This window comes from Panthera onca, chromosome X (assembly GCF_046562875.1).
Source record: "Panthera onca isolate mPanOnc1 chromosome X, mPanOnc1 haplotype 2, whole genome shotgun sequence".
Lineage (NCBI taxonomy): Eukaryota > Metazoa > Chordata > Mammalia > Carnivora > Felidae > Panthera > Panthera onca.
This window is the reverse complement of record NC_138357.1, coordinates 102,750,184-102,766,894: the sequence shown is the minus strand read 5'-3', so window position 1 is coordinate 102,766,894 and position 16,711 is coordinate 102,750,184. Positions and strand designations below refer to the sequence as shown.

General features: G+C 43.6%; 1 protein-coding gene across 13 annotated transcripts in view; it reads right to left on the bottom strand.

Moving 5' to 3' along the window:
• DMD (dystrophin) overlaps positions 1-16,711 on the bottom strand; it is a 2,113,538-nt gene that overhangs the window by 359,111 nt on the left and 1,737,716 nt on the right. For 12 of the 13 annotated variants that reach the window (XM_081792827.1, XM_081792829.1, XM_081792824.1 and 9 more), the window contains one exon: positions 4,745-4,917. In XM_081792827.1, coding sequence (XP_081648953.1) covers positions 4,745-4,917 — 173 coding nt within the window. Of the gene's footprint in view, positions 1-4,744; positions 4,918-5,666; positions 5,751-16,711 lie in introns of those variants that run through there. The other variant, XM_081792838.1, reaches the window with a different exon arrangement.

Below are 16,711 nucleotides of genomic sequence, written 5' to 3'. Positions count from 1 at the left end.
AAGTTTCAATAAATTGTAGAAGACCAAAATCATATCAAACATCTTTTCTGACCACAACGGGATGAAACCAGACATCAGTCCCAAGGAAACAGTTGCAAGAAACACAAACACGTGGCGGCTACACAACATATTAAACAACCAATAGGTCAATGAAAAAATCACAGAGGAAGCCAAATGAAAATGAGGACAAGTGAAAATGAAAACACACTGGTTCAAAAGCTTTGGAACGCAGCAAAAGCGGTTCTAAGAGGGATGTTTATAGGGATCCAGGCCTACCTCAAGAAGCAAGAAGACTCTCAAATAAACAACTTGATCGGACACTGAAAGGAAGTAGTAAAAGAACAAAGGAAGCTCAAAGTTACTAGAAGGTAGGAAATACTAACGATCAGGGCAGGGGTGAATGAAATAGACACTTGAAAACAAGAGAAAATCCCGAGGAGCCTAAGAGCTGCTTTTGTCAAAGGACAAACGAAATTGATCAACCTCTAGTCAGACTCCACACACAAAAAAGAAGGAGGACTCAATACTTACCTGGCAGGAGACTTACCATGATCACAAAAAAAAGGAGGACTCAGACAAAATCAGAAATGAAAGAGAAGTTGCAACGGACATCACAGAAATATAAAGGATTGATTACAAAAGATGACTACAGAAATTATATGCCAATGAACTGGACAATCGAGAAGAAATGGACAAAGTCCTAGAAGCCTACAATATTCCAAGACTGAATTGAGAAGAAATAGAAAATGTGAACAGACCAATTCCTAGTAATGAAGTGGAATCAGCAATCAAAAAACTCCCAACAACGTCCAGGACTAGATGAATTCTGGTCACAGGTGAATTCTACCAAATATGGAAAGGAGGGTTAATACCTATCCTTCTCAAAGTATCCCCCCTCCCACCCCCTGCCAAATAGTAGAGCTTGGAGTTTTCCTATTTATCTAATGTAGCTGGAAGCAGCAAGCAGAGCCCTATCAAATAACTCAAGAATACTTAAAGGAATGTGCCATTTAGCACAAAGGAGAACAGTGCAGGGACGACCCGGTCGTAAAGGAACGGTCAGAGAGGGAAATATTCATTATGAGGTCTGGATGAAAATGTGGAGGCTGAGAGGAGGGGTCTGTTCTAAGTGTGAGGACCAGCAAATGTCCCTGGGCATATGAGCGAGGGAAAAAATTGGTGGAGAGCAGGAACGGGGTTAAACAGCAGAATCTTCTTGGCTGAGAGGAGCCATTCTCCACGCTGGGGAATAACGACACTGCTGCTTGGGGAGGAAGGAACTGGGAGGCAGGGGAAGAAGAGGAAAGGAAGGGACTGTCAGGGTCTTACTGGGCATCGTCGGTAGAGTGGAGGGTCTACCAGATTCTGGCGACGAGACATAAATGTCACGAGAGCAATGACTTTTCTCTGGCCTGTTTCGATCAGTCGTACCTTCAGTGCCTAGAAGAGTGCCAAGTACACGGAAAAGACTCGGGAAATATTTGTCGAATGAAAAAAAAATGAATGAATGAGTAAAATATGGGCACCTGCAAGACTGAAGTTCTTGAGCACGGGAATAACGTGACAGAAATGTCCGAGGAAGAATATTTTTGTCAATGTGTGACGGGTGGTATCAGTGTGTAAAGGCACACAGACAAATCGATCAATAGAGTGTCATGATGGAGACTTACGTGAGAATCGTGATCACAGGAAGAGAAAAGACACAGGGCAGAAGGAAGCTACAGGGAGGGAAAGGGACATGATAAGGACTTGGATCTGGCAGCACAAGGGTACCTCTTATGAGCCAAGGGAATGCAAACGGACGCTGCAAACTCATTTGGATTCCAAACTGGTGATGGGGATTCGGGAACGCCCTTGTTGGGATGAGCGCCGGGTGATGCATGGAAATGTCCAGTCACTGTGGTGCACACCTGAAACTAACACCACCCGCTATGCCAACTGGAATTTAAATAAAAACCGAAAAAAATGCGCACCTGTGTAGTTAGATACTAACGTTTCTCTCTTCGGAAATGGAAAAATGGCTCTCAGAATCCCTCATAAAACAACGAACTAACTGTAATGCTTTTGGTAGGAGACTGTGTTACCGCTTGGGCAAATACAGGGGCTGTTTTTCCAGGGTATCTTTGGAACTATTTTTGAGTTGTGGCGACTTTTCACTCTAGAATAATGCTGATGGAGGAACTGACTAGATTCACAAAGCCGGCTTATAAGTGTCATGAATGGTTCTGTGTCTAACTCTTCTAGCATTCATCTATCCGATTTCATAACCATCCCAAATTACTGCCTCTGCTGGGTTGCTTTCACTGAACCCTGCCATTCAGGATGGACGGATTGATACCCTTATTTCAACCAAGGGTCAGGAAAGAGACCGAATCACTTTGACGTGATCAGTTGTTTCTTCGTTTTTTGTAAGTGAGTGTTCATAACACAGACTGTATGATTACAGAGGCCTAGTTAAAAGCCAAAACCATTGATGTGAATATGTAAATTCTAGAACTCGCAGCACCTTCGATAAGCCAAGGTAACTGTTTCCTCCTTGATTAATGACAGCAAGAATCGAACTGCAGTGCCTGGCATATGGGAAATTGCTGAGAATGAAGAGCCCATATTTTGGCCGACACGCTCTTCGCCGCTTTCGATTCTCCTTTTATTTCATCAAGTTCACACGAAGGAGAGAAAAGGCACTGAGTGATGTTCAGAACAATTAGAGCACCTTTCTTTTTCCTTCCTGTGAAAAAGAGCAACTTTCTTTCCTTTTACTTTATCTACCAATATCTTCCCCATTTCACGTATTTCATTCCCTTTTAATGATAGATGTTATGAAAGTGGCCTTTGTCATTACACACACTGACCTCTCCTCAAGTCTAAGGGACAGACGGAGAATGGAGTCTCGCTGTCTTTGAAAATGCCACTGCCCACTGTTGTTCCCAACTCTGCCTCAATACATCGATACAAACTTCATGGACCGAAGCGGGAGATCAAAATGAGTGTCTTAGAGGCTGGGGTACAATCTTGGGGGGAAACCTTATGGATACAAATAAATCCTGGGGCGCCTGGGTGGCTCAGGTTAAGCATCTGACTCGTGATTTCCGTTCAGGCCATGATCTCCATTTGTGAGTTTGAGCCCTGCATCGGGCTCTGCCCTGAAAGTACAGAGCCTGCTTGGGATTCTCTCTCTCCCCCTCTCTCTCTCTGCCCCACCCCATTCTCGCTTTCTCTCTCTCTCCCTCTGAACATAAATAAATAAACTTGAAAATAAATCCTTTCTCACTCATAGAAATATCTGTTGCCCTATTCCATCCTTTAATTTATTACGTATTTATGTGCAAAAGTTAGGTGAGGCTTACCTTTTCCTTTCTGCTTTATACCTCACAGTATTACTACACTGATGGTAAAAAGCTCAGACTCTGGAGCCGGATGCCCTGTCTTCGATCTTGGATCTGTCACTTACTAACTAAATGACCTTAGGAAAATGATTTAGCCCCTCTGGACCGACCGCACTTTCTTCAGATACAAAGACAGAATAATAACAAAGTCTATCACTTAGCGCTGCTGAGACCATTCAACGGGTCAAGAAATATAAAGTGCCCAGGACACCGCGTGATATGTGACGCACTGGGGGTTGGTTGCTGTCATTAGTAGCGTTTCGCATTATAAGTACAGGATTTTACGAGCGTGCTTTTGAATTACTAAACTTCGGGGAAATTTCCCCTCATTAGAGAAGCAAATAGGCTGTATGTCCAAAGTTTGGCCGATTGAGAAGAACTATAAAGGAGAAAAAGAAACCTCCACTCTGTAATCTCACAACCTAGGGGTAGCACCTCCTGCCAGGGTTTAGCACATTCCCTTCCATCTACCGTCAAGTCCGTTCGTCTCCCTCTGCCACCCTCTGTTACCCCCCCTCTTCCAGACACAGAAGAAAGCACAAAATATTTGTATAAAGACATGTGAAATTGGGACACACGAGTGATCAGAAAGCAGGAAACCCGACTAGTGCTCCTTGCATTTCCCGTGTCACTTACGCGACACGGGGCGTCGCACTTAACTGTCCCCTCTTTTTGCGCTGCCACTGAACTGTCTCACAATGGGTGTAGCAAGAGCTCCCCTCTGTGCTCTTTACAACAACGCTGAGATGCCTCCACCAGCTTCTCAGGAGAATGGGCAACTGTGCAAAAGGGGAGAGTGCAGAACAAGTAAAGGCTTAGGCTACGGAGGATGTGGTGAGAAAATGTGAGAGGGAGTGGAAGACCAGAAGTGTCTACAATTCCTCCCTAGCGGCAGGAGCTACGGAGAGGTCTCCTCTAAAGTGCTAATTACAAGGCATTCTGGTATTTAAGGGATGTCCTCTGTTATGCATTTAGAGTAAAGCCCAAGAATTACACGATAAACACACGCTAATTTTCTCACTTTTTGTATAATCCTGTAGTAAGCCAAGAGAGAACTCTATCAAATTAGGATAGCTGTGTTCCTCATTTAAATTCACTCTAATGTCTTCATATGCATCTCTCCCATGGTTATAAAACCTCACCATTCTAATCTGATCTGAACCCTCAAATATCAATCGGCTCCGTACCAAGCAAATGAGTGATTCGTTTATTCAAAATAAAATGAATCATTCCGAAAATGGGTGATTTACATAAACATATAAGATATTAGCTACTCGAGTTAGGAAAATGAGGCCAGTCTCCCCATTTCAATTCATTTCTGGCTTTTTTTTTTTTTTTCACCCCTGATGTGCTCCTACCTAATGTTGAGAGACTTCTTCCGAAGCTCACTCCACTTGAAGTTCATGGTATCCAAACGTCTTTGCAACAGGGCTGCATCGTCAGAACCTTCCAGGGATCTCAGGACTTTTTGGCCATTTTCATCCAGGTTGTGATAGATATCTGTGTGAGCTTCGATTTCTCCTTGGAGGTCCTACGAGACGGCAGGAAGAAGAACATGCACAGAGTTACCAAGCGAAAGAGATTGGCTAAATGTGATTTGGGAGGAGTGTAAAAAATGATTCGTTCACAAGACCCTTGAACTGGGTCAACTAACAAGACGACGCACCCCCAACTTCCTCTTCTTGCTGTATTATCTCTTCGTGTTATTATGGAGATCAGAAGTGGGCATCTTATTAGGTATAATCAATTTATTCCTTGACATTATAAACGGGAACATTATGTATCTGCAACTTTACACGTTTCCTAAGTTACATCCACTAGTCCGCAGACAAAAGAGAGTGTTTTCTGGAAGTGATACGAAATAAGATTCCATGACAAAGTGCACCCCAGGGCCGATCATTTCACTACACTATGGGTTAAGTCATATTTTCCGTGCACATAAGTAATCTGTAGAGTTGATTCTGGCCATAAAAGCATGGAGAGACTAATAAACAAGGTTGTACTCGGTCCGCAGCACCAGCACGTTAATGGGATTCTATCATAGGAGAGCATCTTCTTGACAATGCACATTAAGTTCACCTTGGCATTACACCATCACACATTTATTATAGCGTCATACATTTATTAGTAAGATTTCCCATTTAAACTACCGTCGTATTTTTAGGCTTGACAGGTAGAAAGCCCCCAGGACCTTGAGAAGCGTTATGATAAGACATGACACATTCAACCTCATTTGTATATACACAGATCAAGAAAATTATCATAGTAGAAGAATCTGACCTTTACATGGTATGTCTTCCTGTGTAACATTTTCAGCTTGAACCGGGGACTACAGCACTGATCGTGTTGCATAGCAATCCTGAGAAAACCCAGCGACTGAAAGAGCCCGGCTTTAAAATGCCAACTTTGCTTACATTCTGTTGACAGAATGAATTTCAGAGCACAGGCCTCACCAGTCAATAATAATAAACAGCCACTTTGTACTCCTCACTAAACGGTGGCCAGGCCTGTGGGTGTGGGAGGGACCTCAGAGAGGAGGCCTGGAATATGCAACTGACAGTTTATATGAAACAGCCAACTTTTCTTATCATTTTGCCATTATAAGCCAGAGACATTAGAAATTCATTTTCTATATGTGTTTCCCTCCTTGTTCCCAACAGAACGGTCAAAGCCAAAGGAACATTCCTTAGAGAGCTGCCGGGTACCAGCATTCCTTTCTGCCCACACAATGAATGGAGCCTTTGTCCATTATCTGACTTGCTTTGAGAGATTTGTATGCTTCTGTTCAACAAGTTTAAAAATTCATTCTGAAGCTCCGAACAATTGGATTGATCTGTGTAACTAGAAACTTTTTTTTTTTTTCTGCTCTCTCTTTCTAAAATGGAATGAAACGGCTCTTCTGAAGTGAGGGGGGATGTGAGAGCAAGTCACGGACTCTTAGATGCCGACTTCGGAATGTTGAGAAGGTAGATGGACAATGAATGTCCCTGTCACTATTTCTGGAAGTCACGAGGTGGCGGGGGGGGGGGGGGCGGGTATGGATGGAAGCACATCCAAAGTTGAAAGAAGGGAAAGAGTCCAACAGATCGAGCAGCATCTATCTCTATCCCATCAAAGAACAGGCTTGTGCTGCAAGGAAATTGCCTGATTTCGAGACCAGCTTACGTGGTGGAAAACTGGTATCGGGCTTCCTGCAGGATGGGGTTTGATCAAACACGCATCTCTGTTCTTTGTTTAGGTCACAGAACGGGGCAGAACATGCCCCTGCTGAATTTGCCACTTCTTCAGGAAAAGAGAAAAGTGATGTTAATGTGTCTAAAGAAATCAGGGCTCAAAACCAAACAGACCCAAGTCATCCACAGAATTCTCCCCGCTTCTCTCTTTTGCTTCACTTTTCCTCTTGTTGTATTTGATTTAGAACTTTGCCTCAGAGTACCCACCTAGGGGACGGACACCAAACCTTTAGTTGTTCAAGAAAATTAGGTCTAATACAATCAGCTTTGTGCATCGACATGCATATAAATGATAGTTCATCTGAATTTTTAGATCCCGCGCTTAGAGCAGAGACCGAAGCTCAATCGATAGTTCCTTAAGATCATGTAGATCGTGAAGTCATCAACACCTTCTTGAATAAATGAGCGATCTTCCCAAGCATAAAGAGGAAGGTGATTCGTAAGTCTGCTAATTTTCATCTTTGCTATTTCCATTATGCCACCTATAAACATCTTTGTTGCATCATCAAAAAGATAAACACATGTAAAACCGATGCACCCGTATTTATCGAGGACTGGTTATTTGGCTAGTCTTAGCACGGTGGGAAAACAAGAGGAACGCAAGAGAGAGCTCTGCCTGTACGTCTCCGGAAATCTAGCGTGTGCTTTCGAATGAGCTCCTTCACATTACCAACTAAATATTGATGGGAATTTCCGGCCAAATCTCAGAGATGTTGGGATGAAAACTGCTCCCCTTGGAAGTTCGGAAGTGGCTGAAGTAAAAGTCTTGGCACGGGCACGAGGGAGCTCCTAGCTTGCACCTCTTCTCCGGGTCACCGTGCTGGTTGAGAGTGACAAATGACACAAGAACAGTAATGGGCTTTACGGTGTACAAAACACTTACGAAGGTACCGCTTTGTTCTTCCTCCTGGCCCTGTGGAGTATGTGTTTTCTCTGTTTTTCCTATGAGAGCACCGAGGCGGAGAGAAATGTAACTGACTTGCCTACAGTCACGTATCTTTTAAGTATTAGAATTAGAGTTCTTTCGACTCTGCAAGCTCTTGGGCTGCCCCTCCCCGCCCCATTTGCTACGAGCAGCGCTTGTAATAGACAGTAGTTATTGAAGCTGAACGAGGTGAACGAGGCTATTCCTAACAAGGTGGGAAAAGGCAACTGTTGAGGGAAAAGCACTTGGAAAGCGGACATTACTGACTTCGATCAGAAATGTACCCGCATGGGTTGATTTGTTCCGAACGGAAGATGGAATCCTGACCACCGTTTTCACTTCTTATTTGGCAGCTGGGCGTCTGGGACCCGCTGTGAGCAAAAACCGTTTGGGCCACAAAGGGCTCCTGCTGCAAACTCTCCTTGCCGCCGGAACAGAAATTTCTCCCTTCAGTAACATCACACTAAGCAATGACCTGACACGCCGGTATCGATGCAGCCGGTCCGTGTTCTCTTGGGACGGGAGGCTGGTAGGGAATTTGTCAAGCTACAGGACGCGGGTAGGCTGCTGGAAAACGGAGGTGAGCGTTGGTGAGGAACACAAGGCTTTTTTGAAAGGAGGTTGGCATGCTGTAATGGAGATTTTTTAATACGAGTGGGCAGCATGACTCCTAGGGGGGAGGAGACATTGACAGGACAGGTAGGAAGGAAGACACCCACACTTGCCTAAAACTCCCACAATGGCATTTATCTTAAGAGGGACCTTAGACTCGGGGGCCACAGAAAAGCAGGCGGCGGGCATAGAGAATCAAGTGGAGTTCTCAGCAGAGAGCCAATCTGGACAAAAAGGAATTGTCACAGGCATTCGTAAGTAGTTGTATTTCACTTCTGATGTAACTAAAAAAGAGCACTTAATGCCTTCCTCACTACATTCAACGAAGGCTCTCTTCTTTTTTTGATGGTATTCTTTAAAAAGCCCAATAACTAAAGAAGAGGGAAGAATGCCCAAGGTCACACAGCTGATCAACCACGGGGCCAGATTTCAAACCCAGGCTATTGGACCCCAGGGACTGTGCTCTTAACCACGAGGCGATGTTACCTCTGAGGTTTTTCCTGTTAACTAAAAATTTTTCCCAATTATTTTCTCCTGTTAATAACACGACGAAGTGTTAGGAGTGTTGCTTAAGTTTCAACAAACCTCGCCCTGCCATCAGACAAGGCAGAAAAATGCTTTCGGTACCCCAAGAGTTCATTTTGTGGTCTTAATAATATGGAGACTATTAAACAGAACTGAAGCGGTGGACAGAGATATCTCCAATACAATAAGAGAGAACATCAAATCATTGAGAAACCGGGTGCCAATAAAATCATAATTTGTTGCCTCCCCCACCAAAGGACCACAGAGCCTAAAATTCTGTGTGATCACAGAGGAAAACTCCACTGTGACCATCAAGCAGGGCAGCTGTAAGGCAAGCAGTACATTCACAACGCAGAGGTTTTAGGAGTGGAGAGAATCTCGTTTCCTGGAGAGCTGTTTCAAATCTCGCACTCCCTTCTTTTTTCTGAGAGTCTGGCCTCCTTCTTTCCTAAGTCCCCTTTCTCAGCCTCCGGGGAAAATTCATGGCAGAATGCTGTTAAGTAGACCTAGTTTGAGTCTCCCCCTTCTCTTTCCCTTATTAGCTGCCTAAGTTGAAAAACTCTTTAATCTCTTTGGCTTTGCTAAATATTAAATAATAATACCTACCTGCTGGGTTGTTTTGAATATTACATGGAATAATTTTTGTAAAATACTTTTAACAGTGTCCAGAACACAAAAAGCCTTTAATAAGTAATAGCTAATATAAGGGTTTCTCTTAGAAGACAATCAGTGTGGAGGCCAAGTGATAGAAATAGACCTCATGAACTCATGGGACTTGGTTTGAGCCTTGAAGGATGGATAAGACTGAGAGAGGTAGAGGGAAGGAGGTATTCCCACTGGGCAGAAGACTGTAAGAATGGCAGAAGGTGGGAGTGAGTTTGCTTTATGAGCAGGGACAATGAATTGCACAGCCCGATGGGAAGCCGCGATGTGTGTTCAGAAGAGACAGAATGTAGCTGAGGTCCGGGGCTCCTGGGTGGCTCCGTTGGTTAAGCGTCGACTTCGGCTCAAGTCATAATCTCACAGTTTGCCAGTCTGAACCCCCTTCGGGCTCTGTGCTGACAGCTCGGAGCCTGGAGCCTGCTTCGGGTTCTGTGTCTCCCTCTCTCTCTGCTCCTCCCCGGCTCACACTCTGTCTCTCTCTCAAAAATAAAATAAACCATCAAAAAACAATTAAAAAAAAAGAATGCAGTTGAGGTCCTTAAACTAACTAGGGTGGAGGCCTTCTTTCAGGAAGTCACTGAGAATAAAAGTTTCTAAAGGAAAGTAGGACAAGCACAAGATTATGGAATATTAAATTTGTACTGTCTCATTCAACAAGTAGAATGATCCAGAGTGTCCCTAAGTAACGAGATAATTGGAGAAGAAGAGGAAAAGTTATAAAAGTTTTACTAGAAGAAAAATAAAGAAGAGAGATGTCAAGAATGAGTTAGGGCTACACCCTTCTTCTTATTATACCCAAACAAATGATGATGGTACTATTCCAAAACATCATTGATAAGAGTATCCAAATATTTTCTTTCCTATGTAAATGGAGCTATTTGTCTCCAAAAAAGAGCTCAGCAAAGGACAGCCTCCCTATCTTGAATGTAACCGAGAAGTCAGCAGCAAAACAAAACAGACAAAAAGATGTGGGAAGAATAAAAATAAGTGACCGCATCTCCCTACAAAATTCATGAAAGACGCACAATCTCTAATCTTTTCTGAAAGCAATTAGTATGTGAATAATGATAAGGCCATTAGTTCCTCTTCACTGATAATTTTCACCTAATTCAAATCCGCTTGATAGGAAAAAAAAAAAAGAAAAGAAAAAAGAAAGAGAAGAAGCGGTGATCTGATTTCCAAGAACTTAAAAGGTCGGGAACAAAGATCCAAAACAGGAGAGAAGTTATCCTTGAGGGCTACACGGAAAGTGGCAAGGAGCGACACCTGACAGAGAACCAGAAAGCTGTAGAAGGAGCCACGGGCACACATAGGTGACCGGGGTTACGCAGCGTGGCGACTAACAGCCCTACATATATTATTAGCCCTTGAAGGCATCACCTTGCTTTAATGTGAAGCCAAATAATTAATGTTGATAATGAAGATCTGAAATTCACCAGGAAAAGCAGAAGTATGTTCAGTAAACTCTATTTAAGAAGCAGTATATCTAAAACTTTTAAAATTTCTTTTAATGTTTATTCTACTTTTGAGAGAGAGAGAGAATGAGAACGTGCACGCGTCAGCAGGGGAGGGGCAGAGAGAGAAGGGGACAGGATCCGAAGAGGGCTCCACACTGACACTTGATTGGGGGCTCCGACTCACGAACTGTGAGATCATGACCTAAGCCAAAGTCGGACGTTTAACCAACCGAGTCACCCAGGCGCCCCTATCTAAAACTCTTTAACTGAATTTGTCCAACATAGTTATCCCAGAAAGGTGTTGATGCTTTAAAGACATTAAACAAAACAAAAACCCGTGCACAAAAGTCAAACTCCCTTCGTTTGGTTATCCAAAATGACTTGTGAGACACAGGCTCTCAATACTCGAGGTTTTGGAGTATACACACACACACACACACACACACACACACACACACACACATTCCATTATGAGAACAGAAATCGAGAGTAAATCTTTCAAAACGTTTATAGCAGCCTAAAAATAAAAAGCACGGGGTTGCATTTTGTGTCTGGTTTTTGTAAGTTTGAAAAGTAATTCATTTTTATTGCGTGTTACAAAAGTATCGGTCTGGTATGGATTGAACATTAAAACTAGCAAAACAAAACAGAATTACCGTTCCTAATGGATTTTTTTTTTTTTTTTTTTTTGAGAAGCACGCGTATAAAGGAACTGGGCCTACAAACTTGGCCTTATAAGGACTCTAATCTAACCACCAGACGTCCTTCACTCACTCAGGAAATGCAGTTGGGTACAGACTCACAGAAGGTGTGACTGTTTTCTGTTATTCTCTCTCTGGCCATTGCAGTCCTTGGGAAAGCAGCAGAGTCATCAGCCCAAGAGAAACAAGAGTTAATTTGGGGACTCTTGTTTGGCTTGGAGCCTTGTTGCTCTAGGTAGATAAGGAGTGTGTTTGCAGGTCCACTGCATTGCAATGCATCTTAAACGAGCAGCTATGGATTTAGGAGTCCGCAGGCTGTGCTTTAAAAATGGCTGTTATTAAGGTCCTCAGAGACTATTATCCTGCAGGGGCGTTGTCTTTGCTTTCATATCTCATTCAAAAATTCTCACACTTGTGCCCGAGAACAGTGGAGAGAAGGGATATGGTCTCCTGCCTCGGTACATTGCCAGGTGCAAACCTTTATTTCAAAATCTAATCTTTAAAAATGCCTGGCCTAGGGTGGATTCCCCCGGAGGAAACTGAGCAAAATCCTATTTGTCAGACCGCCTTAAGCAATTGCAAACTCTGGTAACACGTGATGCTTTCTCTCCTTGTCTGCCCCTCTGGTTTACTCTAGTCTTAAAATTACTTTTTAAAATCAAAGAGTTCACTGCAGATATACTAGCTTGGAAGTAACATGGGAATCATCTTTTCTCTTCTGCATCGCGTTTTTACTTGTTTCTTTTTATTCTGTCACAGTGTGAAAATTCTCTGCATATTTATTCATCACACAAACATACGTGTAAGTGCCTATGGTATTTCCAAGATTTCACTAGGAGCTATGGGACCACATCTAATGTAAGACAGATGTAGTCCCAGCCCTTAAATTTCCTTCCTTCCTTCCTTCCTTCCTTCCTTCCTTCTTTCCTTCCTTCTTTCCTTCCTTCCTTCCTTTCTTCTTTTCTTCCTTTCTTCTTTCCTTCCTTCCTTCCTTCCTTCCTTCTTTCCTTCCTTTCTTCCTTCTTTCCTTCTATCTTCCCTCCTTCCCAACTTTATCTTCCTCCCACTAATATTTAATATATCAGCATCTAGGCCCCCAGTGGTGAAAGACAAACTTCTACTTTCTTGATGTACACAGCCTAATAAGGTGAACACAGAGAGAAATAGGATAAACAGGAAAGAAATAGGGCAAACAGATAAACAAATATTCAATAAAATAAGAAGGTTCTCTGAAGATAGCAAGTGGAGGGTTATGGTGAGAATAACGGTCTCCATGTGGTGGTGATGGAGTGTTCTTTGGTCACGGTGGTCATGAAATACCTATGTAAGAAGGTTCAATGTCACCTGAGACTTGAAGGATGGAAAGACATCAGTTATAAGAAAACCCAAGGACACAGAATTCCTTCTGAGTAAAAGGGGGACTTGGCCATACTCCGTACCCTTTGAATCTCGATGTTGATCTTTCTTAGCATTATCTCTTAGCTCCTGCCTACAGCTCTGGCTCCCATTGCCATGCAGTTGGAACTCATTTTCCTCGGAACAGCCTCGTGTCTTCTCTGCTAGCGAGCTTGGAGTCATGAAGGAAGGTGAGAGGAGAACCAGAGGGACACGGTTTTAATGAAGGCCCTCAAGGGACCAGGCATTGGGTTAGGTACTAAATGCTCTGCCTACGTCACCTCATCTAATCTTTGCCCAAACCTTATAAAGTAGGTATCGTTTGCCCTATTTATGGATGTCAAAAAATAACGGGCTTTGAAACATTTTGTAATTTGCTCAAGATCACAAAGCTAGTCAGTGGGGGGAAGTTAGACTCTAAACAGATCTTACAGGGCCTCGGGCCAGGCTCTTTCCACTGCGCCAGGCCTCATCCCAGTCTGTTAATTACCTCCACCCTCTCCAGGCGTTGAGACATACACGTGCCTTCACGTATTCTCTTGTTATGTGGACTTGTGTCACTCTTCCTCAAAGGTTTCACATCCAGTTCCCTACCTGGAGTATAAGTTCTAAACGTAAAACAAACATTAGAAAATCATTCCCCAAACCTTCCTTTGATCCCTCATTCCCCTTAAGGGGCTGCCCTATTTCTCTCCTAAACTTCATAGCCTAACTTTTGAAGGGCGCTGTGCGCAGTCAACCTCCTTCAGTCTTCTCACTCTTACAACTACTTCCGCCTCTCCTCTTAAACTGTTCTCATGAAGGTGACCAATGACATTCCTTGCGGCCAAATCCAAAAGACACGGCTCTGTTCTTTGTTTAAGGCTTTACGTATTTTGCAGAAAGCGAGACAGAGAGACAGAGAGATAGAGAGACAGAGAACCAGCAGGGGAGGGGCAGAGAGAGAAAGGGATAGAGAGAATCCCAAGCAGGCTCCACGCTATCACCGCAGAGCCCGACACGGGGCTCTATCTTACAACCATAGGATCGTGACCCGAGCCAAAATCAAGAGACAGATGTTTAACCAGCCGAGCCACCCAGGCACGCTGGCAATGTTCTTTTCTAATGCAACTCACCTCTCAGCAGTGTTTGACACGGTTGACCACGCCCTCCTTTTGGAAACCCTCTCTTTCTTCTCTTGGCGACCACGACCCCATAATTTCTTAGTTTTCCTCCTCCCTCTTTGGCCCTTCCTTTTTTGTTTCCTTTGACAGGTTGTCCACTCCTACCTAATATTTGAATGTTGGTGGTCTCCAGGACTTGGTCCTAGGACCCTTTTTCTTCTCCTTCTCCTCTTTCTCCCTATCCCTAAGTATGCTTACCCAGTCCCATGGTCTTAGATAGACCGGATAACCTGAATCATCCCCAATTCAAAGAGCCAGCCCCGAACTCCTCTCTGAGTTTCACCAATGTATTCGAAATCTCCACTTGAACGTGTCACAGTTGAAAGCATAACAGGTTGAAAAGGGAACACAAAACTGACTTCTCCCCCAGTTTTTACCATCTCAATAAATGGTGCTACCGTCCATCTGTTCCAGTTAAAAATGTGGAGTTTTCTTTGAGACATCCTTCTCCTTTACTCTCATCATCCAACCCATTAGTGTATGTGAGGATTCCAACATCCAAATTATATCTCACATCAGTCCATTTCTTTCCTGCAGCCACCCTAGTCCAGGCCACCTCTAACTGGTCTTCTAGTTTCTTCTCCTGCCTTCTTTAATCTCCACATAGCAATACAGTGATTTATTTGAAGCCTACATCAGATCATGTCACTATCTTGCTCTAGAAGCTTCTATTGCTTCCTGCTACATTTGAAATAAATTTCAAACTCCTTACAATGGGACTTCAAGGCCCCACATTATCTGAAGGATCTCTGACCTCGTCTCTAGCCACATTTTTTTTTTACTTTAGAGAGACAGAGAATGTGGGAGGGCAGAGGGAGGGAGGGAGGGAGAGAGAGAGAGAGAGAGAGAGAGAGAGTGAAAATCTCAAGCAGGTTCCATGGTCAGTATGGAGCCCGACGCGGGGCTTGATCCCATAACCCTGGGATCATGACCTGAGCTGAAATCAAAAGTCAGTTGCTCAACAGCCTGAGCCACCCAGATGCCCCTACATTTCCTAGTAAGTTCTAGCCAAGATCTTGCCTATCACAAAGCTGGTGGTAAAAGCCCCACTTTTTACTTGGGAGGCAATCTGTGTCCTCCTTTTTTCCTATAACTGGTATCTTCTCATTCTTCACGTCTCAGCTGACATTGAACTTTCTCACATAGATATGTCTCTTTTTTTTTTTTTTAAGTTTATTTTGAGAGAGAGAGAGAGAGAATAAATATTTAAAATTTAAATGTTTAAATACCAAAAATACTTTAACAGTGTTTGAGAATAATTATTTAAGGGGCAGCTGTCAGCGTATGTGGCATCACGGAGAGAATGGAGGCAGGAATTTAGCTGACAGGCGGCCTCAGCCATTCTTGAACCAATGACAAGGTTGTTCCAAAACCAGGAAAGAAGGAGGAGGGACGCTACCATCGTCGAGTGTGCATAAATTACAGAAATAGTCGCATGTGTGACTCAATTTCGTCCTTTCCTTTCTCTACCTTTGGAAGGTAGACACAGGCAAAGTGAGAACTGTTCACAAAAGCATTTTAAAGATAGAAATGCTATTTTAGGCTGCATTTCCCCCAGGAGTCAGACAAACATTATATATGCTGTGTTTTAAACATATACATACATACACTCGCCCCTTGGAACCAAGTAAATTACAATGACGAGGCAAGGGCACTGGCACGAGAGCTGCAGGTGGGCACGGGAGACTCCCAACGAAAAGACATTCTGTTAGGCGTTCCTAAAGCATGTGGGAGTGGGTTTTAAAGGACACGCGCTCCTGAAAAAGGGCAGGTAAACACTGCATGGGATGGGTCAAAAACAGTTAAGGTGCCGTGGACACAGTGGAGGAAACTAATGTCATGATGCTGGTGTTGGAAGATGAAACAAGTCCTGAGGCTGTTTTCTTTTTTACAAATACATCTAAAATTCCTATCAAAACCTATACTGTCTTGCAATATTTTTTCAGATACTGCTATATGGCTTCATTGCTCGTAAGTGGGTATTTCCTACGTGCGACATCTCTCAGAGGATCCTTGCCGGCGGTAATCTCGAAAGGCCTTCATACTTAAACTCGAGATTGCCCATGTAAATCGTAGAGACGGCCACGCATGAAAAGTCTACAACGCGGAAAGTACTTGGGGTTCTGTGTTATGTTTTATGTGCGGGAATCAGCCTGTTGGAAGATAACTGTCCTTATCTGAGAAAGACCAGATGGGCCTTTCCGACACTGAGACATATTTATTATTGCACAGCCACGAGGAGGGGTGGGGATGTAGTAGAGGGAGAAAAATGGGGCAGGAAACTAACGCTCAGACTCCTTATAAATCCCCTCCATCACGTCTGTGAGGTGGGCTTGGACAGGTTGCTTCATCTCCAAACTGGAGCTTCCTCAACTGGGGGCCAAGAACGAGGGGGAGTAAAATGTATAAATTCCGACAGATCTGTGTTCTGACCCTCGTTCTTCCCCAGTCTTCAAGTACAGAGCGAGTAACTTCTGAGATGGGCCACATGCTCTGAGAGGAATGCCCAGGCAACTGAATTGTACTCCAGTTAGGTATGTCCTTATTTATTCCTCCTCGGTCAACTCAGAACTAATACCTTTTGTGATGTGGAGTGCCTCGCAATGAACAGAACACATTCTTATCCTTAAAAGAGGCAGCTATCTTCCCAT